Genomic DNA, 26,976 nt, shown 5'->3' with positions numbered 1-26,976 from the left:
AACTCAGTGGAATGGCAGAGGGAAACACATATCCAGTGGCACAGTTCTTTCTTCCAGTGAAAAGCTTAATAATAAAATAAAAATAAAGAGCACTGAGTGAAAATATAGGATACATTGTTAAAATAACTAACAGTGGTTATATCCAAATAGTAGGATTTCAGGGAATTTCTTCCTCATACTTCTCTTTATCAGAAAAAACTCAAACTGGAGGAAAAGTACATAATGGACAACAGTGGAGTGAGTAGAAATTTGAGAAAGCTGGAGAATGCCCCTTTCTCACACTTACAAACCATGTAAATTTTCAGTCTGATTCAGCGAACATTTGCTGAGCACAAACCATGGGACAGATCTTTGTGAAGATGCTAGGGTACAGAATTTCACACGCAGGCTCCTGGCCCACGGCGTTCACTGACCAGCAGCTCTCTGGGGAGGGAGCACTATTTACACCTGCAGGAGAGGAAGAATAATTTCCCTTCTGCCCTTCTGAGTTCTTGGCTAAATAAAAGCTAGAGGAAAAAAAAAAAAAAAAAAACAAGAGCGTATTACCATGTATGCCTCAGGTGTACAGGAGAGATGCCCAGGAAAGAATGAGGAACTCAGAGAAGCAGCTTGAAACTCTGGCTGATGTAGCGTCCTCAACAAAGAGCAGTACATTTGTGGAGAAAAGACAGGACAGAGGAAAGCATTTGAAGGCTTTCAAGGGCTGAGACAAAAGCCAGTTGGTAAAATCTGTCCTGTAGATTCCTTTAGTGTCTCTCCAGGCCCACAGCGTCTAGAGTTGTCACTGGGGATCAACATTTATCCTTCCTACTGCAGGGGTGGGGGCACCTGTGTAAATTAGGTCCTGCTTTTAAGAAAGTAGGAGGAGGGCAGAGAGCTTTTCTGGTATCTGTTTCTTTTAGACATCTTCAGCTCATGGTAATTGCTATACCAAAGCAGCATACTTTGGGATAGCATATTCTGCTGTTCTTTATGCATATGTGAACTGGGCTAATAGTATCCAGTATAAACAGAAATGATGAACTGGAAAGGAGGAAACCACAACCAAAAAACCTTAACACAGAAACGGGAAATTCTGTTAATGTAACATTTATTAATTATACACACACACGCACAACTCTGCTGACGAGACTGATACACATACACAATTATCAAAAACTGGAAAACAGTTCTAGGCACGTTTAAAAAGCAGAACATTCCCCTACTTCCCACTACACTTATTCCCAAGTTTAATCCTACAAAATAAAGCACACACACAAAGTCACAGCATCAATATTATTCAAGTAAAAAGCTAACATAGCTGCACATGAATGATTAAAACCCTGGGCTGCAGCCTTTGGAGAAGGCAGGCCTGTGGCAAAATCTAAAACTAACAGTTTAACAGTAAAACCAGATTTATTTGCATTGTGCTTCTGATGCTTATTTTCACAGTCTCTCCCTAAGAATAAAGGAGAAAAGAGAACAACGCCTGACATAAAATCATGTTTGAAAGCCACTCAGAGGGGTAAGTGCAGATAAGCTATTTCAACGAGAATCCCTGCCTAGCTGGGGAAAATGAATGGAGTAGTTTTCTCGAGGCCAACAGACTCCTGTTATCCAGGTAATTTCTGATCACAGGATCATTGCTGGCAAGTTCTTGGTGAGAACTCGTTGGACCAATGCCCAGAAAAGTACCTTTTACACAGGTGTTCAATGAAATAAAACAGTGCCTGATAAACGCAGGAAGATTAGATCTCCCTCAGCATCAGGTTGGCAAGCTTTTTCTGTAAGCGGCGAGTCCATACTGTGGGCTTTGCAGGCCGTACTGTCGGTCTGTGTTGCCAGTACTCAACTCTGCCGAGAGACCAGCCGCAGATCCGATGTTGAATGAATGGGCATGGCTGTGTTTCACCGCAGCTTTATGGATGGAATCTGAAGTTGGAATTTCTTTAATTTTGTGATATGAAATACCGTCCTTTTGATTTTGCCCCCAATCATTTGGAAATACAAACCTATTCTTAGCTCTGGGCTACACAGAAACAGGTGGTGGGTTAGGTCTGGCTTGTGAGCTCTTGTCTGCCAACCGCTGCCTGACTTCACCACACAGGGTCACCTTATTGGAAAATACCCGCCCCCCCGAAATGTTCAGTTAGAGACACTTTTCTTCTTCCCACAACCCAGAACAGTTTTACTCAACAGGAACCTAGTTCCTTCTCAAATCACTTTAAATACATAATTAAAGACATTGCAGTGAGTCTCTGGACCTCGATTTATGGACCCAGGGGGGCCAAATAATAAGCAAGAAAGCTCCAGTCTGCCGCCCAGACAAGGAATCCACTGGCTTACCAAGCTATCCACATATGTGAATGCATTCTCCTAACACCTCCTGGTGTCTGTGTTCCAGACTTCTAACCAATAATGTTATAGCATCTTTATTGTTGAAACAGATGGATACATCCAAATCTTAAGTAATTAGAAAGTTATAGAAAATCACCTAAAACTATAAAAGAAAGAAACCATCAGTATGCTGCACATGTGATTCTGGACAGGGTGTGGCTGAGATACGTCGGCCCGAGGCGGAGGTCAGCTTGTCTCTCCTGTGGGAATCGGGAGACGGCTGGTGTGAGGCAGGCTAACAGAAGGGAGCGCCAGGACCAGAAGTGAGTTCCTCTGTGCCCACAGGCATTCCAGACAGTGACTTAACCTCGGCTCCCCAGGGGTACAGGGAACGATGCTAACTAGCAGGGGGCAGGGAGGGGACCCCCGTCCCCAGCACACCTGCCCTCAAGCTGTCCTTCCAATGCCCAGAATATCCACGGAGTGACAGTGGACCCCACACATGGTGGGAAAGGAAAGCTCCATCAATGCTTATTCAGCCTGATTCCTTTTCCTCAGTGTCTGAGTGCGGACGGGAGATGTGTCCAGATAAAGCTTAGAATTTTCCGGATCAGAGTTCCTCTTTCAGAGTGACAGGAAACACCAGTCATTGTTGTTTTAAATAACGAACTGTAAAAACTCTTACTGGATAAAGGGTACCTGCCATTCGAGGCCTCACACCCCTTCCGCTAGGTGGATGGGCCCTTATGGAAATCTGTTTTCCTCCCAGGTTCGCTGTGGGGAGAGGTTTGTCCTCCTGGAGGTGAGGGAGCAGCACCCCGAGAGGACGGGAAGAGAGGCTGCCGGGGACCTCCTCGTCTCAGGTAGGAGAGCGGGTGGGCACCGGCCTCCCCCATCTTGGCAAAGCCACAGCTCGATGCCCAAGGAGGGCTATGCTGCTACTACTAACGGCCCTGTACTTACACTGATTTTGTTTTTGCAAATATTTCGCTTTCTGCCCATCGAGCTAAGTAAGGCATACCCGGAATCTCCAGTCCATAGGAGGAACAGGGGTGCTGAAGGCAGGTCTACGCGAACAAAGCTACCGGGGTGGGGGGGTGGTGCTGAAGCGGGACGTGGCTCTGCTTTAGGCTTAGGCTCGCTTCCTAAAAGAAACAAATTGAGATGAAACGCGGGATGGAAATGAAAACATGATCTTTAAGTCGTATATTTAGGACGAAGCCTTCAACTTAAAAAATGGTCCAGGGGCCTGGCAGTCTCAGTCGGCAGAGCCTGCTACTCTTCATCTCGGGGTCATGAGTTCCAGCCCCATGCTGGGTGTAGAGACTACTAAGACAAAATCCAAGACAAAAATCTAAGAAAAAAAAAAGGTCCAGGAAAAGGGAAAGGTGCTCCTTCACTGCCCACAGAAACACAGGCAGTTCTGGGCTGTTTCAGAGGTCTGAGTACTTCAGCCCGTGCGCCCAGACCTCTGAACGCGCAGCGGGGTCTGCAGTGCTGAGTCGCCAGGTGGCGGGGCTGCTGTGCCCGGCCCGGCCGGCCTGCGTGTCGTGCCCGGGGCTCTTCCCTGCAGACCTATGGTAGGAACGCGGGGCCCCCAGGCCGCCCAGGTAGTGATGGAGCCTTCGTGATGGGCCCCGGGGCCCTGCTGGCGGGGGACAGCCGCCACAGGCACAGGGCATCCGTGGGTCCTGAGTCAGGTCCGCGGAGGGGTGGGATTCACCTCTGCTTGAGATGATGCGCACTGGATGAGACTTTAAAAATGCCTAATCCCAGTCACCTACAAGTTAACTTAAAATAATGGATGGCATGTCCCCATAATATGGAGGCTAGCTTCCTTTTTTATTTCTGAAAGAACTAGCAAACCCTACAAGCCCCCGAAACACACGTATTTGAGTTCCAGATACTCATCAATGCCGTACTTGGAACCCTCTCGCCCGAGGCCCGACTGCTTCACGCCCCCGAAGGGGCACTCCACAGACGAGATCAGTCCTTCGTTGACGCCAACCATGCCCACTTCCAGCTGCTCTGCTACTCTCCAGATCTGGGCCGGGTCTTGAGAGTAGAAATAACCTGTCATGGGGATAGGGGACATACATAGGACAGCCATTAAAGACATGCCATCTAACGCCAAGGAAGCCACGGGCCATGGGGTATCTCGTCGGGCCTGGAATCCCACTGCTCCCACAGGGCTCTAAGCTGGTCCTGTCCGTGTCTTCATCTCAGACCCGGGGGTCTCTCGCTCTGCTCCCCTCCCCCTCTCATGAGGGACGGCTTCACCCTGCAGGACGGCAGCCGGAGCCTCCCCAGGTCCTGCCGCCAGGGCCGTCTCTCGCGCACACTCTGCCACCCAGCGAGACTGTCCTCGTGCGGGGTTTGCCCTACCCTTCCAAGGACTCCCTGCTGTTTACAAAATAAGGTTCGAGTCTTCTGGGTACTTGACCGCCCCCCCCCCCCCCCCGGTGTGGACTCGGGCAGCGTTTTCAGCGTCGCCTTCCCTCACGCCATTCGCCAACCATCTCTGAACTCCGGGACCAAACCGTCCTCGTCCTTTCCGCGTTTCTTCTTAACTGCCACGGTCCCCTCCTCCCAGAACCTCTCTGCTCCACCTCTGCATGATCGGAACGCGGCCCGTCACTGAGGACCTGGTGCGGGTGCAGCTCCCCTCGTCCCATCGTGAAGGGAGGGAGCCCGGAGCGCAGTGTCCCAGAGGCTCTGCCGCACCCCTCTCACCCGGGCCCTAGAACAACTCTCTAGGTGCTGTGGGGGACCCCCCCCCCGGGGCATCTTGCTCCGTACGCCCCTCACTGTGGACACCGAATGTCAACGTCCAGCCGGTGTGTGCGTCTAGTGATGTCAGGGTGACGGGGTAGTGCTGCGGCCGCCCTGACCATCTCCAGATGAAGAGGACGGCGGCCACTGGGGCTCTGTCTGCACACATGCCCCGTGCCTCTTCCACCATCCCCAGTGCTCTGCCACTGCCCTCAGTCCGGGCCAGGCTGCCCGGAGCCAGGTGGAATGCAAGATAAAAGACTTGGAATTTGCAGGCATCCAGCCTCAGAGGACAAGGGACTTGTGGGGAGTGGGCTGCCCCACGAGCTGCCCTACTCTTCTCCTGAACGCCCTCCGCTCTCCCAGGGAGCTCCCAAACACAGAAGGACCAGGTGGCAGACCGTGAACTTGCACAAACCACCTTGTGCCCTGGAAAGTAACAGAACACACCCGACAAGGGCGTCTCCTCAAAACCCAGGGTGATGTTTCTAAGGCACACCCGGCACCAGCTGGAGAAACGGGAACCTCGCACAGCACGGGGAGGACCCCCTACCTGCCAGCCCCACATCGGTTGCGTTAGCGATCGCCACGGCCTCCTCCTCCGTGTCGAACCTGCCAGAGAGAAACACGTGGTCAGCAGAATCTGTTGGCCAGAGGAAGGAAAAGCAGCCGTCTCTCCTCCTGAGCAGTTTCCCAAACAGCGGCAGAGGGTGAAGGGCAGTTCTGCACAGAGACCCCAGGGCAGGGGAGAGAGGACGGCGGCCCACGGCTCCCCACGCCGGCTCCTCTCTCCCACGAGAACAAGAGGCAAGCAGGCCTGCGGAACACAGTGTATCCGGAACGTCTGACCTTGCGTCTCCCAAAAGGATGACAGCTCTGCTCCCTGCAGAGGCCACGTAACAATCAGCAACCACCCAAGAAGCAGGCATCATGCCATCATGCCGCGGAAAGGCATCCAGAAGGGGAGGGCCGGGGCTCTCCGCGTGCAGCGCTGGGGTCCTGCTCCTGCCTGAAACGAGCATCGGTCCTTCCAAAGCCCTACGAGGTCCCTTCCAGCTTTATCGCTTTCTTTCTTGAACAATGTCTGAGAAGCATTCTCCTGGGGCAGAGGGCTCTTAGGCCCCCATTCTTAAATTCAGAGATCTGCTCGCTGTGGACGCCAGGCGTCTCTCTGAAGGCACCAGGCAGAGGCAGCGGAGTCGCCTTGGGCCCCCGTCTACCCAAGAGGAAGGGTAGGAGAGAAGAGGGCTCCAGGGGGAGACCAAGGAGGGGCACCCCAGGAGGATCACTTGTCCCGAGGCAGAGCAGCCGCATCTCCGGGGCTTGTTGACTTGCAGACGGACAACAAGCTGTCCTGCCCGCCGGAGCACAGGAAGTCAGTCCCGGCTGAGGCTCCTACGCCCCTTCCTCCCACAGCACTGACTGGGGCATTGCTGAGGATTTTCACCTCCTGCCAACACTGGGCTTGTGCGCCCGCCACCCTGTGCCCACAGCAGAGGGGTGGTAAGAGCAGAGCCCACTAGTGACCACCGGTCCTCCTCCTCGACCTCACTCTTTAACTAAGTCACAGCAACCATGATGCCAGCAGGCACTGGGCGTAGTGCTTTATGCACACCACGTTAACGAAAACTTCTGCAGAGCAAGCACCAGTCCTGTTCCTTTCCCAGGAGAGGTCCCTGGGGCTCCTCTTGGGGGGGACCCTGGGGCTCCGAGAAGTCGATCCGTCCAAGTGCACAGAGGTAGGATGCAGCAAAGACTGAATCGACACCCGGGACAACTCCAAAGCCTGCACCCCTCACCACCAACTGCATCCTCTAGGCTCCTTGAAAGTGTCAAGTTCACGTGCTAGGTAAAACAACTGTTATGAGGACAAAGACTAAAGTTCTTCCAGTGCTCCATTTCTGGTGGGCTAATATGTAAATTGCATTGGCAAGATGGTAACAAAGCCGGGAAACTGTATAAGAGAGACTTCTGCCCCAGACAAGATGGCCTGGGGAGTGCCAGGGGCCAGCTCTCCCTGAGAACTGGATGCTGGAGGAGAGAGAAAGAATCTGCTCAAAAACCCTCAGTCAGCAACTAACACCCAAAACAAGACGCTTCTGGAGGCTGAGAAGGTGGTGGAATCCTCAAAGAATGATGGCCTCAAGTGGGAGAGGGCTGGGGGCCACCCATGGAGGGGTGAGAAGGGCCAGGACGCTGGCAGCCTGCACCTCCCCACTGTGCCTGCAAATTCAGGTGCTGCTGCCTTCAGACCTGGGTCCCTGGACCAGTGGTTCAAGTCTACGGGCAGAAAAGCAGCAGGGCCACCAGCTCAGGGTGGGGGGACCAGGCAGCACTCGCGCCCAGCCGGCTTGGTGAGTCAGCCCAAACGGATGCAACAGCATGAACCAGAGGCCTCTTCCCTCGAACGCCTCTCACCTCTTGTTACACCAGAGGAAACAACAAAATACCCCAGGAAGCCAAACCCCAGGAATACCCAGGGCACGGGCAGTTGTGCTGAGACTGGGTCTTCATACTAGAAGCTTCCTTCCCGAGGCTCAAATGTATCGGAAGCAGCCCAGGCTAAGGTCTAAGCTTTTTACCGCAACTCCAAGGCAGACACTTCCAGTCAGGGCTGCCGAGAGTTCCAGGAGCTCCAGACGAGGCCACATGGGAAATGACAAGACACCGGAGGAGCTCTGACAAGGAGAAGGATGACATACCGAATGAGCCACACCGCAGGAGGCGGAAACAGAGCAACAGAATAAAACACAAGAAACGGATAAGCATCCACAGCAACATAAGGGAGAATAACGAAGCGGGAAGAACCCACGATGGGGAAGAACGATCTGGAGAGATGAGGGACGGCAGAGTAGCCGAAGGCGTGTGGTGGGCCGGCAGGGTAGCAGCATGCGTGCCTCTGAGGACCGGGGGGCTCGGCTGCGGGCGGAGGGGACCGGGGGTCTCAGAAGGCTTCGGGAATGGATGAAGACGTGCGACGAAGAGACAGGTATGAAGAGAAGTGGGGGGTGACACAGACGTGTCACCGTCACAGACTTCCTAGAAGGTCGCAGCAGAATGAAAGGAGGGGAGAGAAGTATCTGGAGAAACGATGACCAAGGACTTCCCAGGACTAGACAGACAGCTCGGATACGAGAGGAAGTCGACGGGACCGCGGCCCGGAGACGCGCCTGATGGCCTCACCCGTGAGGCCTCAGGATGTCAGAGACCGTGAGAAATCCCAGCAGCTTCCAAGAGAAAAAGGAACAAGAGCCAGACAGACACCAGCTTCCTCGGTAACAACCCCGGAAACAAGTAGATAAGTAGTGATGTCGTCACAGCGCTGAACCGAGAATCTTATCCAGGTGAGCTATGACCAGCCTCTGGAAGTGAGACAGAGCATCACCTAAGAACCACCGACTCCCTCGAAAGAAGTCTTTTTGAGGATGTGCTCCACTGAGGAGAAAACAGACTTTAGCCCAAAGCCAGACGAAAGAAGGTGAAGGAAAGAATTTCTATTTAGGGATCTAAATAGGTAATAATATTGTTATATGTTATATGCTATGTGTTACATGTTATATATGTTATGTATGTTATATATGCTAATGTTGTTATATGTTATATATGTTCTTTCTGAGAACCATGAATAGTTCTTGGCTCTTCAGCTGACATAACAGAGCTCCGCTCTGCAGCTCCCCCTCCCACCCCGGGCCTCAAGACAGCACTCCAGCTGTGTTCCCTTCCCGGGGCCCTTCTTCTGCCCAACCCTCTCCAGTCTTCCCACCAGCGAGGTGATCTTACTTGATAACGGGCGCCAGAGGCCCAAACGTCTCTTCATGGGCGCACAGCATATCCCCGGTGACGTTGCTGAGCAGGGTGGGCTCAAAGAAATTTTTTCCAAGCTGGTGTCGCTTCCCGCCGGTCACAATGGTGGCCCCTTTGGAAACTGCATCACTCACGTGTGTCTCTACCTGTGTGAAGAGAAAAAGAGAAGCTTGGGAAAGCTGGCTTGAAGATACTGTGGGGATGATAGTCTCTCGGAGTGTTAAATCTACAGAAAATGGCTTTTTTTCTTTTCTTAAAAAATAGGTTGAGAATGACATGCCCTGTGCCACCTTCCTCTGCCCTTAGATTCTCCACTGTCTGATCCTGTAATTCATTGAGGGTCTGGTATGGCCTGATGTCCTTCTGGGCCCGACACTCTGGTTTTCTTGGGATTTGTTCTTCACCCTCTAGAGTCAGCTCCGGGTTCTTGGGCACCATGCTGTCCCCTCAGGACAGCATTCCTCCTGTTCTAATACATTCTCCTCATGGGGCTGTTTTGAGAAAGGTTCACTACTTCCTGAGTTTTCCAAGGCATGTCTGATGTCTTACCTGCTACTGGTTGGTGATGGATTGGTGATCCAAAATCATCCTGCTTCAGAACTCTTGCGCACATGCCTCTATTTCTAGTGTTGCTGATCAAAGTCATGTTCAAAGACAGTTCTTACTCCTTGGCGGGTTCCTGTCTCCCCCAACCCCCACCCCAAGCGTTTAGGATCTTCTTCTATGTTCCTGACATTCTGGTGTTTCAGCAGAATGTGGCTGGGCTTTTTTCCTTTCATTCCACTAGGTAGAATAGTTAAGTCTTTCCCTCTGAAGAGTGATTTCCCCTTGCTCTGAGTTTTCATGTTATTTATTTGCTAATGCCACTGCTTCCCTCTCAGTTCCTTCTGGAGCTCCTGTTGCTGAAACGGATATCCCCCTCGGCACAGATTAATTACTTTCTTTTCAAATTGCTATCATACTTTTCATCTCTTTGTCTTCTGCTTTAAATTCTAAGAGTTCTTCTTGATTCTGTCTTCCATCTTCATCTACTGATTTTTTAAAAAGATTTGACCGTCATGTGTTTAATTTCTAAAAACTTTCTCGTTCTCATTGCCTCATCTTCACAGAACCTGCTTTTGTTTTACTGATGCTGCACAAACCACACAGAGAACACTGCTCGGTTCTCAGGAAATTCCTTTCTGTTCCCAGACTCATCTCTTCCTTGAGGGTCAACTGTTCCTCTTACGCGCTGAGAGTTTGCCCTAAAGGCGTCATGATTCCGCACTGTTCACCTCCCTCATGAAGGCCTGGTTCGGTTAATTTAAGTGGGTCACATGGGTGGCCTTTGCGGTTTCCATTCTCTCCCCTGAACAAGAGGGCCAATGGCAAGCTCAGGTTTATTCTGACTCGGGAGGCTTCACTTCAGGGACAGCCCCCTTCCCCAAGGGGCAAAGGCAAGGAAGCCCGGCTCTGTCACACCCACCCCGACTCTTGAAGCTGGAGCCCAGCCCAGAGCAAATGCCTCTGTTGTCCTGTGTGTACTGGTGGTGCTTGCGAGGACGAGTGATATAGGAACAACTCCGGAAACTGTGCAAAAGTACAACCAGTTGGCGCTATGGCTCCCCTACTCCCCTGCCTACTCAAGACCACAGCCAGTTCTAGATAGGCCCACCCTAAAAAATGGCACCCACTTCCCCTGGGGCATGCCTTGTCTGCGCGGACTTGTGTTAACACCATCTCTTCTGCCTTCAGAAGTCCACAACCTCTGGTCCACTGGAGCCGTCCACTCTTCTCCATTCTCAGCGGAATATTCTATGGCACTTCAGGAAAGGTAAATACAGGCTCGGGCACATTCTACCATCCAGACACACCCTCTCTAAACCCCTGCCTCTACAGGTGCCGAGTCCAGTGTGTGCAACTAATCCCCATTAGCCACAGTGGCTTACTTCGCATGATTTACAGCTCCAAAAATAACTACATTTAACATATTTTAACAAGGCCCACTACTTTGCCCCCAAATAGACTATACGCTTTGCCCTTTTCTGGTCATATTAAATGTCATATGCAGTTTCTTCCTCTGGAATTTCCCCTGTGACCATTTGTATACTAAAGCCAACACAGCTGATTTTTTTCAGAGGAGGTATTGTCTCTAAACCCTCTAAAAATAAATTTTTTGCAGTCCTTGCTTGAAGTGCTGGGAAATGGCGCCCTCTAGAGGGCAATGTTTGCACCTTCACTTGGGCAACAACCACAAAATCTTGACAACCGTGGTCTCCCAGGCTGGCAAATGAGCAAGAGCTGGGGCACTTAAAAAAGAAAAGAAAAAAAACAACCATTGCTGAGGCCCTGCCCACACCCAGTCTCCTCGGGTAGGACCCAGCATCTGGAGCTGCAAAAGGCACGGAATGGGTTGGGAACCAGCCCTCTGGGCCTTTGAACCACAGCTAATACAGACCCAAATCGTGGGCCCCAGCCAATCAAGTCACAGGGTCCAAAGTCCCTTCGAGTGCTGGTGGTACCCATGGACACTCTAATGCATGTTCTCTATTAGGGAAATCCCAGGGCAACAGCTACAGGGCTCTGACCAGCCTCGATGCTCCCCTTGGCTCTCACTGGCTGGGGCAACAGACATGGGTTCAGCTGGCCTGTCTGCCCACTGAGGCCAGGCAGCCCTGGAGTCTTGGTCCTCAGGCGGCCAACAAACACCAGGCAGGGTGTGCATCCCAGCTGGGGGCTCTAGTTTAATTTTGGCTCCTCGGGTGACACCCAGAAGGCTGGCTGTGTCACCCGTCCTTCTTCACACACAGTCCAGCCTCCAGCTTGTCTGCTGTAATGAGTCCACTAAAATCCTTTCCATGAGTAGAGACTTATCTAAGGAACATACGGGGTGTTCATATTTTTTGTTTTGTTTTTGTTCTGGGTGTTTATATTATAAGAAAGTTCCTCGTAAGCAACTCTAAAAAGGATTATGTTACTTCCCCCTTTATTTACTCAATTCCAGTGTAGTTAACACACGCGCTGGGTTAGTTCCAGGTGTGCGAGACAGTGATTCCGCAATTATTGTACACAATTATTCCACATCTCACTTTTCCGCCTCCCACCAGTTAATTCTCTGTAGTTAAGAGTCTGATTTTTTTGTTGTTTGTATCTTTTTTCTTTGTTTCTTAAATTCCACACATGAGAAATCATATGGTATTTGTCTTTCTCTGACTAATATACCTCACATCATATTCTCTAGATCCGTCCATGTTACTGCGGTGCAGGATTTCATTCTTTTTATGGCTGAGTAATTTTCCACTGTATGTATATGCCACATCCTCTTTTTTTTTTTTTTTTTTTAAGATTTTATTTATTTATATGACAGACTGAGATCACAAGTAGGCAGAGAGGCAGGTAGAGGGTCATGGGGAAGCAGGCTCCCCGCTGAGCAGACAGCCCAATGCGGGGCTCGATCGCAGGACCCTGAGATCATGATCTGAGCCGAAGGCAGAGGCTTTAACCCACTGAGCCACCCAGGCGCCTCCCACATCTTCTTTATTAAAAAGGACTATGTTTTAAAACAGGAGATTATGTTTTAAAACCTCAAGGACAAAAGTCTCACATAGCTAGTGGTCTGTCTAGACTGTGACTTTCTATGAACAAAGAGATTCTTCCTGAAAGCAATTTCCCTTTCCTGCCATCTGTAAATCCTGGGTGCAGCTTCTGCTATTCCGTGTCTCCCTACCAGGATGCTTTTGTCAAGGATTCTTTTAGGAAGGGCATTTTTTTGTCAACAGAGGCCAGCATTTCAGCTGAAACATCCATGACTTCAAAAATAAAAACAGTCTTCCTTTCCTTTTGGGTATTCAAAAAATTAAAGACCTTCGTCTTTCAAGATCCTAATTCCTAGGGCAGCTGGGGATAAGATCATCATCACAATCACAGAAAATTTAGGGAGGACCGTAGAAGATCTAACGTGATAGATCTCATGGGCACTCAGTCTACACCCAGAGCTGGGAAAGTTTAGAGGCAGATGAAGCCACCTGCTTTATACTTCTGGGCAGAAATTCACTTTCCCCTGAGTTCTCCATTGTTGCCAAAACAGCCTTGCTGGGCCCCTTACCAAAGTGTCCTTTGCTAGTTAAGCCTTTGATATCAAAACCAGGAAATTTACTTTAACAAAAAATCAAATGAACTTACCTTTTCTACTGCCTTTTCATCAATTAATGGGCCTTGAGTAGTTCTCTCCTCAAATCCATTGCCCACACGCAGATTTGTTTGGATCGCCTCAGCAAATTTCTTCACGAAGGAATCATGGATACCCCTTTGCACCAAGAAACGGTTTGAGCAAACACAAGTCTAGATGTGGGTGTGGGGGGGAACAAAACAGAAAAACCCAAGTTCACAGGACAGTTCGTCAGAGGCTGTTGACCCGACCCAAGAAGTGTGACTGCTGCTACCTCTCTGAATATGAGAACCCTTCCCCAGGTGGGCCCCATCCTGTGTCCAACCTGCCACATTCCTCCCCATGTGGGTGGGGCCCCCAAGATAAACGTAGGAAGTGTGCATTCCTCTCCAGCCTTCTCCATGTCTGCCACACCTTGTGGTTAAACGAGTACGTGAGTACAAATATCTGTGCAAAAAAGAGAAAGCCACCTGACCAAGTTTTGCCCCAGCGGCCCAAGTGAGCCACCATGAAACAGAGGCAAGAAAAAAAAAAAGAATTAAAAACCCTGTAGCTCCATGAGAGACAGGGATGCAGCAGTAACAGAGCCGGGGCAGGATGGAAGGCGATCAAAGGCTGATTTAGATCCATTAGCTTATTAAATTGTTCAGGGTTTCGCTGAATCCAGCATTTTGAAAATGGACACAATACCATTCATCCATGTCAGCCTAAATTATTGAAAATACTCTTGCTTATTTTTTTCTAATTAAACCTAATATATATATATATATATATATATTTAAATATGTATTTATTTTAGAGAAAGAGAGAGAGCATGTGTGAGCAGGGGGAGAGGAAGAGGGAGAGAGAAAAAATCCTCAAGCAGACTCCAGACACGGGGCTCCATCCCAGGATCCTGAGATCATGACCGGAGCTGAAATCAAGAGCTGGTCACTCAACCAAATGAGCCACCCTAATATATTTAAATTATAGACCTAATATTTTTAGACCTAATATTTTTAAATTATAAAATATAACGTATTATAGGAAATGCAGTTATCACTGATAGATTTTCTTCTTGTCTTTTTTCTTAATCATGTATTTTCCTAGTAGAAACTATAGGTAAATAGATACCTATAGATAGAATTTTGTGTCCTACGCATTTTTATTGGCTTCAAGCAACATACCTCGAAGTGGTAGCTTTAGGAATGTAGCTCTGAAGTTACACCCATTAGCGTTTTATGTTTCTAAAAGGAAACACGGGTATTTCTGAAACCACCAAGCTTATTTAAGGTTATATAAAAGGGGAAAAATTAATTACTGAAAGTCAAAAGATGGATGAAAACTACCCGATACAGAGTATTATACAACATTCTACCTTTTTTTCCCCCTAATATAACCTTTCAGGAGTTTTTATTCTGTCTCTGGAATGCATTTAAAACTACTTATTGATGGTCTGCTGAGAGAAAGTACTTAAGACTATTTTGTAAGAAGTCCAGTTCCTGGCAACAGCTTGGAGAAAAACTGGGAGATGGGACCCCAGTCCACTGGGCTGTGACTGTGACCCAAGGATCTAGGACTTCCAAGTCAACCAGTCTCTCCAGAGTTCCATTTCCTCATCTGTGAAATGCGAGGTCTGTATCAGGTCACTTTGAAGGTCATGCCAGATGTGCTCAGCCAGGATTTCCTATGGAGATGTGAACTTGAGCCACCCCTCTCCAATGACAGCCTGGACACCCCCTGGACATACTGTACCATGTGCCTATCAGGCCACCTCCATCTCAGGGACAGGGAGACCCAGGCAAAAGCGTTTTGAGTTTTTTCAAGAACAATCTCAACATTTTCCTGCCTTCTTTTCCTTAAGACTATGGGCCTCAGGCCCTAGCTATGTCTGAGGAGTTGATGTCTGTGGGCTGTTCTGTGTCTGAGGGGATGATTTTACCTGTTCAGAGAAAAGCCCAAAGAGGTTAAACTACAAAAATAACCATATTCAAAGGGCAGGAAGACGAAGTCTGTCCAGGGATTACACCTTATTTCTCTTTGGACCCTCTGAGCCTAGAACGTTGCTGGCAAAGAGGGCCCTCACTAAATATTTGCTGAAAGCGAGCAAAAAAAGAATGACAGAAGAACCTGCAAGTTTCCTTCCAGGAGGTGATTAGGCAGTAAGAACTTTGTGAAGCACACACACCCTGAAAAATGCTGCAGGTCTCACCTGTCCAGAGTTCCTGAATTTGGACGCCATGGCCCCTGCTACAGCCTGGTCCACGTTGGCGCTGTCGAAGACGATGAATGGGGCGTGGCCGCCCAGCTCCATGGAGACCCTCTTCACGGAGCCCGCGGCGTGGTGCAGCAGCACCTGCGGGCAGACCCCAGACCTGGTGAGCCGGATCCGACGACCCAGCCACCTGCCTAAGCCTTTGTTTCAAATTCTGACCCGGCAGGGAAATGGCCAGGCGCTCAGCAGGGTCTGTGGGATGACTTAGTTTGCACACGAACAGGAGGAAATAGAAACATGCATTTGTACATGTGTACAATGTGTACAATTTGTGCATTTGTACAATGGAAGATTACAAGAAACTAAAGGTAGTTACAGACGGAGGGAGGGAGTCGGGGCAGGGACGAGCCTTCTGAACCTAAGTGTGTTTACACGGTCTGGATCCTTGAGCCACGTAAGCACACTGCCTATTAAAAATTATATAATCATAATATAGGGAAGATAATAGAGTCATCCAGAAGCCTACACCCTTCGCTTACCACTGACAGAAGTTTAAAGTCTACCGATCCAGAATTTGGCGACACACACAGCTTCATATAGATGTACTTTTTTTTTTTTTTTTTAAAGAAAACAGAATGGTAGATTTAAACAGTTTTGTAACCTGCTTTATCTTCCCAATCAACCACATATCTGGAACATCTTAACATGTTCATAACACCTTATACCTTCTTCCTGCAGGGTAACACTCATGATAGCACATGTGTTTCTAGAACATTCCCTCAGATGCCTGCATAAAACTCCACGCATTTATTTATTCAGCCCCCATCTGTGGGAAATTTAGGTTTCCAATTCCTTGCTATTCACAATAATGCTGCAATTATTCTCAGTATAAGTTTGTAGAAATAGAATTGCCAGCTCCGTGCACAATTATAAAGCTTTTTAAGGAAACAGACTTTTCTGTTTCTGTAAGTACCTTTATACTAAATACAATTTTGGCTCCCTTCTAAGAGGTCCATTTCAACATCAGCTGTGTGTTTAATTCTAGACTGTGAAAGGAACATGCATTCCAGAACTGAGGAGTACAAGGGAGAGCTCTCAGCCACTTCACATGCAACAAATAATGGGAACTCATGGCTCCCCAACGCCTCGGGATTGTCAGAGAGGAACCTCTGTCATGTCACGGTAAGGGACACCATCCAAAAAGTCTCCGGACGGTGATCAGATGTTACTTTATCCCACAGACCTCCTAACTCCCCACTGCAAATCTCCCTAAGAAGGGTGATGCAGATGAACTAGTATTTTCATATGCCATAGGAGAGAAAATACTAGGATGACGTCTGTGTTAAGTCAGTGAAGTCTGATTTAAGTCACGTACCTTTCCAGTCGCTGTTGAGCCAGTAAAGGATATTTTGGACACTAGAGGATCAGTACAAAGTGCTTCCCCTACTTCCTTTGCCTTCTTTCTAGAGCAGGGAATAACATTGTACACACCTGGGGGAATGCCAGCCTGGTTTGCAAGCTATAAAGAGAAACAGCAAACAGGGGGCAGCAAATGATCAAACTGGAAAAACAGAAAAAGAGAAATAGATGTTTTAATCCAAAACGTAACGTGGGGTGAAAAAAAAACAAAGCTGACTTTGGGGACAGAATAAGAATACATTTGGAACTACTCAGAATTGAAATAAGATCCTTATTCATGCTAAAGTGATACTAAATGTGTTGTTACACAATTAAATATTTTATAGCATGAATTTCAATGCCACGTTTTAAAAAAAATTATTTTAACTAAATTTTTAATGCCACTTCGGTTAAAACAAACAAAACATAACAACCCTTGGATTTATTTCCCGGGAAAAGTCAGGAGAGAGTTCCAGAAGTTTTGGGTTCACCTGTAGAAGGACCGAAGGGAGAGGGTGCACCCAGAGCACTGCCTGATGGGGGGAAGCGGTCAGGCCGTCCCGCAGGGGACCCCGGGGCAGTGGTGATGACCGGGAGGCATCGTGGGGGGATTGTGCACATGCCGCAGGCCAGGGAGAAACGGAGCCAGTGCGCGGACCCACCGCTGCCTGGGCCGGAAACCTGCGCTCTTTCCACAGCGGCCCTCTTTGGATGGGGCATATTGGCATTACCATAACTTCCGAATTTTGTAAAAATGCGCACTGTGCAAATCTGGGGATTCTGGGAAGACGGCGGGAACAGTGGAGTGTTGCAGAGTAATTTCATCTTGTGAAAATAGGGCAGTTACGGGGCCAAACCAAAGCATCAGAGACAACATTCCCAAGACAGGATGTGGTGGGGGCCCAGGACAGTTGTGTTTTACTGCAGCGCAGGCCGACTTCAGGTCTGACCGCCCGGGCATCCACTTAAATGCGTGTGTGGGGCACACACTGCCGGCCACGCCGCTAAGATGAGGAGCCAGGCAGCCCTCCCTCTGAAGTTTTGGAAAATGGAGTGTTTGGCAACTGGCTTTTTTGCCTGACCAGGGGGTGTGGACACGCTGGTGACAGCTGGGAGCAGCAGCACCTGCGGGAGAAGCTGTAGAGGAAGCCATCTGACGAGTCCAGAGAACCGCCCTGGAACCGGGGCAGGCCGGCCTCAACGGCCCACGGACTGCCCAGCCCAAGAGCAGGTGCGGGAGGGACTCCTTAGGGAAGAAGCGGGGGGACTCAAGCAACAGCACCGAACCTCGACAGGGGGGGGCAGGACCACAGGGAGGAGCACAGGGAACCCTGTGGTAGAGGAGGAGCAGGGCCGCAGGGAGGAGTGCTGGAACGTGGTGGGGTGGGCAGGCTTGGTTCAAGCCGGGAAGGGAATGCAGCCAGGAAATCTCAGAGCAAGGAAACAAGACACTCATGAAGTTAGGGAATGGGCCTCCTGCCAAAAGCTTTGGAAAACTAGGTATAAAAATGAAGCAGGGGCGCCTGGGTGGCTGAGTTGGTTAACCAACTGTCTTCAGCTCAGGTCATGATCCTGGAGTCCCAAGATCGAGTCCCACATCAGGCTCCCAGCTCCGCAGGAAGCTTGCTTCTCCCTCTCACCTTCTCCGGTCTCGTGCTCTCGCACTCTCTCTTTCGCGCGTGCGCACTCTCTCAAATAAGTAAAATCTTTTAAAAAAGAATGAAGTAAATGCTCAGAAAAATACACAAATCAAATCCCATAGGACATTATTAACAGAGGAAAATAAGAAAGAGCAGAAAGCATCCTCGTGGACAAAAGCATTCCAGGAAGACAGGCCCACAAAATAGATCAAAGCCGTAACTTACTATGAAGGGAAAAAATGTGCCAGATACAAAAGAACAACATGAATCAGAATTAGAGAAATTCTGGAAATGAGGTAAGGGAACGCAGGAGAGATTAGAAATACGAGGAAAAACTAATTTCAGAAGTGATAAGCAGCGGTGCTTGGGTAGCTCAGAGGAGCTCACCTCTTGATCTCTGGGTTGTGAGTTTGAGCCCCACGCTGCGTATAAAGCTTACTTAAAAATAAAATCCTTAAAAAAAAAAAACGAGCAGCAGGGACCAGCAGCCCTGCCAGTGTCATGACAACAGGGACAACTGGCTGCGCCTCCTGGTAAAGGGACACAAGGAGACCAATCCGAAGTCTGACAAAGTCTGGAGGCGGCTTGGAGGTTCTTACAAACGTGATCCTGCGCCTTTCTGAGCAACACAGATGTGTGTTTCCAGATCAACCTCGTAAGCAGAAGGGTCTGCTGTTCACAGACCGACTCCGGACACTAGGATTTGTAGCAAGCGCACCGCTCACTCTGTTTCTGTGTCCGCCTCAGGAGTCTAGTAATGAGTTCCTTTACACACGTCACACAGATTTTAGAATTATTTCAAGGTAAACTGTAACGGCTCATCTAAAAGAAGCCTTCCATGCGGTTAATGTTTCCATAGGACTAAAATGTCCAATTTGCCTCTGAAATAAGGTGCCGTTGGGGGAAGTGCCCTGAAGGACAGGAGCTTCTAGTCACTGGGTCTGGAGCTGCACCCAGTCTCTGACAGCCCAGAACAGCAAACACGGCAAATGCCTCTGCCTTCTGGAAGCTTCTCCAGCTGACCACAGGGCCAAAGACAGGGGTACAAGGACCCAAATAAGGAGGAGGTCCCGGCACAGGCAGGATTGAGGTGACGAGGCCAGAAACTGACCCCACGCTCAGCATGGCTCTCACGGAAGCCCTCCCTGCCGAGAACCTTCCCTGGGGGCCTCCTTGGCCCCGGCACCCTAGAGGCGCTGGCATTCAGCAGTGAACCCAACAGATACAAGCCTCCGTGGGCCCTGCATGCCAGTGAGTGAGACAGCGGCACGTCAGGTGCACGGAGCTCAGCGGGAAGAATAAAGTAGAGAAGGGATTGGGAGCACAGGAGTCCGAGGCTGTGATTTTCCAAGCAGAGCCTCCCTGGAAAGGTGGCATTTGGGGAAGAGCTTTCTGGAAGAAGAAAAGGCAGGTATAGAGCTGAGTCGGGGTGACCCTGCTGCGGTCTGAGGAGCGGCAGAGGCCCGACTGGGTGCAGCTAAAGGGTATGGGATTTCGGAGTGGCAGGCAGGGTGAGGGCAGAGGGGGGCTAAGGCTCCGGGGGGTGGAATCTTACAGGGCCTCGGAAGCCAAGGTAGGAAGTCTGGGTTTCACTCTGAGGGACAAGAGAAGCCACAGGAGGGTTTTAAACAAGAGTGGCGAGAGCTGACTGAATGCCGACTGACCTGGAAGAGGGAGAGGTTAAGAAGAGGTTCCATAAGTGTGAGAAATACCCACATTTTAGTCATCCTCCTGCTGACTTAGTAAAAGTGATGGACAGATGGTGTTTTTAGGGCAGCCTAAAATATACATTGGCTCTATGTCAGGAAGTCCCCCATCCATTGTTTTTTCCTAAAACATCTGATTTGGGGGCACTGAGGGGGCTCAATCAGTTGAGCATCTGCTCTTGATCTCATGGTCGTGAGTTCAAGTCTCCTGCACTGGGCTCTGCACTGGGTGTGGAACCTACTTAAAAACTTAAAATAAAATATCAGACTTAAAATGACTGCTGCTAAATGAAAGCACACAGCACATCCAGCATGAGATGCAGCCAAAGGAGGCTTCGAGTCAGCTTCTTTCCAGCCTGGATAAATGACCCCGCTCGGACTTGGCCGGCTGTGCGCAAACCTGGGGGAGAGGCTCACCTCGGCCAGGGCCAGGGCGGAGAAGGGCGTGTGCTCGGCCGGTTTTACCACCACGGTGCAGCCAGCTGCCAGGGCGGCCCCCACCTTCCGGGTGATCATGGCACTGGGGAAATTCCACTGGGGTCAGAAGAACAGAGAAAGTGTGAGACCGGGTAGACTGCTCTGTAGCTCAGAACAAGGCAGGTCACGGAGTCGGTCAACAAACTGCACTGCACAAACAGACTCTCAAAGTGGTGCTCCTGGTCTTACACTCAGAGCCCCAGACACCTGTCACCTCTGGAGCCACAGGCTCAAAAAGACAGGAAACGTCCCCAGAATCTGAAACAGTACCAGACCATCCGTACTGGGAGTTGGCGACCTTTCTCAGTAAAAGGCCAGATGGTAAATATGCAGACTCTGTGGGCTGTACAGTTTCTATCCCAGTGAGTCCGTGGTTCCAGTGTGGAGGTGGCCACAGTAAGTACAGGAATGGGCATGGCTGGCTCCCAATAAAACTTTAATTACAGCATCAGCAGTAGGCTGGATTAGGCCGAGAGCTGTAGTTCACTGACCCTTTGGGAGAAAATATTAGCCAAGGTAATTTTGAAAAAGGCAGATGATGTAGGACTTCCTTCTCTCTATTTATGGATAGGTATTTGTAGATATCTCCATATCTACATGAACAGCATTCTAAAAAATTTTGACAAATCCTTGTCTTGTGCTCATGCTGTGCGAGGAGGCGGTTTTAAATCATCATTAATGAAATCCTCGTCCCAACCCGCTGAGGCCCTTATTGAACTGGGGAATAATGAGGACATTATTTCAGGGGAACCGAGAGCCACCAAGTCCCTTGCCCCAGGTCACACAGCTGGTGCACAGGGGGCTCTGAGTCACACCGAGTCAGGCGAGGCTCAGGGGGTGTCCGTCTGCACCTCTGCTGGGCCAGGACAGCCGCCCTGAGACCCTCCGGCACCCGAGAGGAGTGGACGTGGGACGTCGTGGACAGTGGCCACACGAGGCTGGCCACCAGGAGAGAGCAGGGTGTCCCCAGCGTGCTGCGGCTCCAGCCGGGGACACGCAGTGCTATATCTGGAAAGCTTTCCACCTGCAGAACCCGGGCCAGCACACTGATGACACCCTACTGTTGATGATGACCATCGATTAAGCATAAAATGGCCCATTAAATGTGTCATAGCTTCAGTCTTTAAAAAAAAAAAATCTTTTTCGATGTGCCAGGCATGGCCTCGAAGCAGCCTTTACACCTGGTCCGAACAGGCCTGGGTCCTGCTGTGGGTCGTCCCGCCTCTGCAGGTGTGAGCAGGCCGGCATTCCCACGCACCACTCCCACAGCCTGGTATCCCAGAGGACCGGCAGACAGCAAAGGAACGGGGAACCGGGACAGGTGACACAGCCAACAGGGCAGCACACCTCCTCACAAGGAGGAAGGCGGTATCGTCCCAGTCCCACTCCATCTCCTACCCCGGGGCCCCACCTGTCTGCCCATCCTCGTACCGGGGTGATGACTGCGGCCACCCCGAGGGGCTGCTTGAGGACCAGGGCCCGCCGGTCTCTCGTGGGGGTGTAGATGATGTCTCCGTAGATGCGACGGGCTTCCTCTGAAAACCACTCCAGGAAAAGGGCAGAATAGATAACTTCCCCCTGCGCCTCCTTCAGTGGCTTCCCCTGAATCAGAAAAGGACACATTGGCTGCCTTCTCAGGACAAAGGCAGAACTCTGGCAGGCTGTGCACAGAGCAGACACTCTCCCCTTAAAAAACCCCGGGGCTGGGGCACTTGGGTGGCTCAGTGGGTTAAGGCCTTTGCCTTTGGCTCAGGTCATGATCCCAATGTCCTGGGATCAAATCCCACATTGGGCTCTGTGCTCAGTGGGGAGCCTGCTTCCCCATCTCTCTCTGCCTGCTTCTGCCTACTTGTGATCTCTCTCTCAAATAAATAAAATCTTAAAAAAAAAAATCATAAAAACAAAAAAACAAAACCCCGGGGCTATTGAGAAATGCATGACCCCAGCAGGAGCCTGGGAAAGCAGGAGGACAGGTGCAGGCAGAAAGCCAGACCACAGGCTGTCTGCATCCCCGACGCCCCACTTGCTTCTCCTTCTGACATCTCCTCAGTGTTGGGACCCTGCCGGAAAGCCACGATTACAGCTACGGACAAACTTCTGGCATGTTCTTAAACGTACAAACATGGCGTGTGAAAAAAGTCAACCACACCAATCACAGAGAAAAAATCTAGAATGGTGGGAAAGCATTATTCACACAGTTTCACTCAAAATCTATTTCTTCAGTATTAGTATTACTGCTATTCCCACTGGCAACCACCAGTCTGTTCTCTGTTTGTAAAAGTCATTCTCTCTTTTTTTCTTTCTTTTTTGTTTCTTAAATCCCCCGTATGAGTGAAATCCTACAGTATCTGTCTTCCTCAGAATGACTGACTTCAGTTAGTGGAATGGGCTCTAGCTCCATGCATGTTTCTCGAATATCATTCAAGGGTAGAACATCCAAACTGTTGGGCAGATGTGAGGCCTGGCACAAGAGTTAGTTGATATCACATCATCAGGCCATGAATTCCCGTTTTCTTTAGCGGCGGGCTTGCCCCTGCTCGAGCCTGAGCATCCTGGGACAGTTTCTTAGGGGAGAAAGTTAGGGCCCTGAACTTACGCTTTCGGCTGTAATTATCCTGGCAAGGTCATCCTTATTTTGTATCATTAAGTCGTACCATTTCCGAAGCAAAGAACTCCTCTCCTGGGGAGGAAAGAAAAAGAGCAACAGAGCTACTAAATAACCTTCTGTGTCCTCAAACGGTTGGTGTGTGTGCTCTCAGGCTCAGGGAGACACACACTGACCTGTCTTCTGCTTTTTTAAGTTGGGGCGGAAGCGACGTGTCTGTGACATGTTAGTTACAGGTATGCAGGCCTTTCTTTGAGAAGCGATAAGGAAGGTTCCATTTCAAGTTGCATCTGAAGGGGTGTATTGAGTCATAAGCTGTGAAAAAAGACTCATGTTGAACAGCACAGACAATAACTTCCCCACACGCAGCTCTAGGTCCTTGCTCGCCCTGTGCACGAGCAGCGAGGCATCTGATGAGTCCAGGCCAGTGCTTACTCTGCGGGAGAGACAAAAGGCTGAGCTCTAGAGGGCCTGGCCTGCAGCGAGAAAGCAAAGATCTGAGCCCAGGGCCTGCTCCACACACAGCCCACCCTTCGCCTGGGAGAGGAGAGGAGAACACGGAACCGTGGGAGAACGGCAGGCATGCAAAGCAGATTTGGCTTCCTGGTGGGAAACACGATGTCCGGGCCGAACCCCGGAAATCAGGGAGGCCAGCAGGCCCTGCTCAGGATGCACGGCCTGTGTCGTGCGCTAACGGTGTTTGTCCCCAACAGATCTGTCACCATTCCAGCCCTCAGTAACTCAGACAGCGACAGACGGGGTCTTTCCAGATATGACCGAGGCAAGCGAGTTACCGTGAAGTTCAACTTTTAATAAATTTAAAGTTAAATTTTTTTTTTAAGTTTTATTAATCTAAAATTAGGGTGTGCCCTACTCCAACATATAAAAGGGGGGTCCTTGTAAAAAGGCGACTTTGGACACACACAGGAATGCACAGGGGGAAGATGATATTGGGGGGTCACTGGGAAAAGACAGTCACCTACAAGTCAAGGACAGAGGTCGGGGCCGATCCAGCCCTCGACTTGGGATCTCGATCCTGCAGAACCGAGTATGTTTCTGTTGTTGAAACCGTCAGGTCTGGGATATTTTGTGATGACACCCCAGGAAAGCTACTACAGTCTGTGCGGAGCTGTGAGAGCACGCGGGTCTCCAACAGGGAGGCGCTCGGGGTCTGGGGCTCAGGGCCCCCTGAGCAGGGGTGTGTGGTGGATGGTGGACTCGGAGCCTCTCAGCCGAGCTCCTCATCCGTACCCTGGCTCAAGTCTGCCTCCGAGAGCTACTGAAAGTACTAGATAAAGCACCTGGAAAGCACCAAGAGCAGCACTTGGCCGTGGAGGGCACCTGGGGGCCCTCAGAGCCTGCCTCGTCCTAATCCCTGGAACCTGTGCATCTGCTCCCTCCCACCAGAGGGCACTCAGCAGATGTGATCACTGAAGGATCTGGAGGTGAAGAGGGCTGGAATCGCCCAGGTGTGCCCAGTGGAATCAGGAGGCTGGTTTAAGAGAGAGGCACGAGGGTCTGCGTCAGACAAGGCGCGTGCTCCCAGGAGCAGAGAGGGTGGACGGAGCGGGACGCGGGGAAGGAAAGGAAGCCCCTAGCGATTCCAGAAGGAACACAGCTCTGCCAACACATTTGGGACTTCCGACCCCCAGGACAGTATGAGAATAAATCTGCATTGTCGGAAGCCACTAAACTGGTGTTAATTTGTTACAGGGCCAAACGTAAGGAACAGCTGAGCGCACAGTGGTAAGTATCTGGCTGCTGCTTTCCCCCGAGATCCCCTAAGAGTTCACAAGGTGCGAAACGAGGTCCTAAAAACACGCAAAAAGAAAGACGTGAGACAATGAAAACCATGTCCCCGGTGGGCGACGGACCCACACTGCAGCTCAGGGAAGCAGGGAGGCGGCAGGGTGCGTGCTCTGACCTCGCAAGGGCAGACGTAACCCTGGGGCTAGACCTGGAGGAGGAGGCCTGAGAGGGAACACAAACCAGCAGCGGGCAGGGTGGAGACAGGCCTGGGCCTGGGAGAGGAGGGCAAGAGGGGAGGGTCCGGGCTGCCTCACAGAGGAGCTCCACCAGAGCCCACCTTTCCCTGCAGCATAGGTGGACCCGCCTCACTCAGGTATGCGGAGGCCCCTCGCACTCCTCAGCAGGACCCTGCCAGGTCTTTCCCAGGAGGAAGGTTCTCTGAGAAGACTCAAGCCTCCCCAGGACAGGCTGACGCCACATTCACGGTCCAGAGGCGTGGATGTCAGGTGGGTGATGTGACCACAGGCGGACAGCGTCCGTGAGCGGTCCCAGCACCAGCCCTGGGGCCCCGAACAACCACTGAAGCCGAGCCTGGCCGGAAGAGCTTCCCGCACACCTGTCCCACCACCAGGTTCTCCTCCCCTCCCCCATCTCAGCCAGTGGTTCCTCCTTCCTATTGCTCTGGCCCGAAGCCCTGGCTGACCCCCTTTCTCTCACCCCAACATCACCAGGGCCTCCAGCTGACTCTCCAGTCCCAGCAGATCTTTTTTGCAGAGGGCCCTGGTTCAAGCCACCTTCCGCTCTCACCTCCGTCCCAGCCAGCAGCCCCCCGCCGGGCCTCTGCCCAACCATGCCCCTCCTTCAGCCTGCTCTCCATGCCAGGGCCCACATACCCTTTCCAACGCAAACCTGGTCACAGCTCTGCTCGAAGCCCTGGAGTGGTGCCCCGCGTCCCTCAAGGTAAAACCCCAGTCCTTAAGACGGCTACACACCCCACGGGACCCAGCCCTGCCTCCCCTTGTTACTACAGCCTTCAGAACTGCCGCGGACTCCGTGCCGTTCTACAAGTGGGTCAGGCATGCTCCTGACTCGGCCGAATTCCCGCCGCTCTTTCATCTCTGCAGCTGCGGTCTTCAAGGAGGCCACCCTGACCTGTGGGCAGAATCGTGCCCCACCCTCCAGCCACAGGTTGAAGTCCTAACCTCCAAACACGGTCTTGGAAGGGGTTATTGTGGTTAAATGTGGTCATAGATGAGGGTCTTAATCCGGTATGACCGGTGTCTTTACCAGAAGAGGTGAAGACAGGGGAAGGTGCCGAGGGAAGGTCGTGCGCAGAGGGCCGTCCACAAGCCAAGCAGATGTTAACCGCACTCGCTCTATTCAGGACGAAACCCGGAGAATGGTCGTCGGCCTGCACAAGGCCTGATTTCTCGACGAGCCTTCCTGTGTTAGACTAGCAGCCAGGGAGAGCGCTCTGTGTGTGCGCCCAGGTGCCCTCCACCGTCAGGCCCCTCTCCTGCTCACGAGAGCCGCAGCTCGCTGGTAATTTCATGTTAAGCGCACAGCTTCTGCTCCCCCCTACTGGACATTTCAGAGGCTGGAGGGCGGCGCCTGTCCCTAACCCCTGGCATAGTGCTTGTGACAAAACAGAAGCTCCAGACTGACTTTTGGATCACCTCTGTCCTGTTCCTAGGACTTTCTGCCTGATGAATCCCGGTGGATCGAGGAGGGGGAGCCGACACAGTTGGTTTCTCTATGGGGCAACCCGGGGGCCCTGTGCGCGCTCACCTTGGCCGAGACGCCCCTCCAGCTGCAGAAGGCCTCGTAGGCGGCGCGCACCGCGGCGCGGGTCTCGGGCACCCCGTAGTCGGCCACCAAGCCCAGCTCGGCGCCGCTGGCCGGGTCGTGCACGGGGAAGGCGGCGGCGGCCGGGAGCCAGCGGCCGCCCACGAAGCCGTCGGTGCGCAGCAGCGCCGCGGACAGGCCCGCCAGGCCCCCGGCGGAGCGGCCGGGCTGCGCCGAGGCGAGCGCGGGCGCGGCGGGCACCGAGCCGCGGGGGCGCAGGCCGAGGCCCGCAGGCGCCGGCGGGAGGCGCGGGGCCCGGCAGCTCCGCAACCGCAGCCAGGTCGCCATGGCCCCGCAGGCGGCGGCAGGAAGCAGGCAAGCGA

General features: G+C 51.2%; 1 protein-coding gene across 2 annotated transcripts; it reads right to left on the bottom strand.

Annotated features, from left to right (window-relative positions):
• Positions 1-1,073: 1,073 nt before the first annotated feature.
• On the bottom strand, positions 1,074-26,971 carry ALDH5A1 (aldehyde dehydrogenase 5 family member A1). 2 transcript variants are annotated; one of them, XM_059179476.1, is made up of 10 exons: positions 26,597-26,966; positions 23,051-23,134; positions 21,886-22,056; positions 20,395-20,511; positions 16,609-16,752; positions 15,231-15,374; positions 13,054-13,212; positions 8,869-9,038; positions 5,642-5,700; positions 1,074-4,389 (listed from the first exon to the last, which is right to left on the bottom strand). In XM_059179476.1, exons 1-10 carry the CDS (start codon positions 26,939-26,941, stop codon positions 4,184-4,186), a joined length of 1,599 nt encoding a protein of 532 aa, XP_059035459.1. In that variant the 5' UTR covers positions 26,942-26,966; the 3' UTR covers positions 1,074-4,183. The 2 variants fall into 2 exon arrangements, with proteins under 2 accessions (XP_059035459.1, XP_059035460.1); XM_059179477.1 differs by lacking the exon at positions 20,395-20,511 and having other exon boundaries at positions 26,597-26,971.
• Between the last annotated feature and the right edge of the window lie 5 nt (positions 26,972-26,976).

This window comes from Mustela lutreola, chromosome 6, assembly GCF_030435805.1.
Source record: "Mustela lutreola isolate mMusLut2 chromosome 6, mMusLut2.pri, whole genome shotgun sequence".
In the NCBI taxonomy this organism is placed as follows: domain Eukaryota; kingdom Metazoa; phylum Chordata; class Mammalia; order Carnivora; family Mustelidae; genus Mustela; species Mustela lutreola.
The sequence above is the reverse complement of the archived record's forward strand: the minus strand, read 5'-3'. Positions and strand labels throughout refer to the sequence as shown.

Bases quoted from the DNA above. Each gene is read 5' to 3' on its own strand.
- ALDH5A1 (XM_059179476.1), bottom strand. From the start codon at position 26,941: ATGGCGACCTGGCTGCGGTTGCGGAGCTGCCGGGCCCCGCGCCTCCCG. The intron at 16,753-20,394 runs GTGAGCCTCTCC...TTCTCTTTATAG, and splicing joins CCGCCCTGGCCCTGGCCGAG to CTTGCAAACCAGGCTGGCAT. The intron at 13,213-15,230 runs GTGAGACCTGCA...ACCCACATCTAG, and splicing joins AATTCAGGAACTCTGGACAG to ACTTGTGTTTGCTCAAACCG.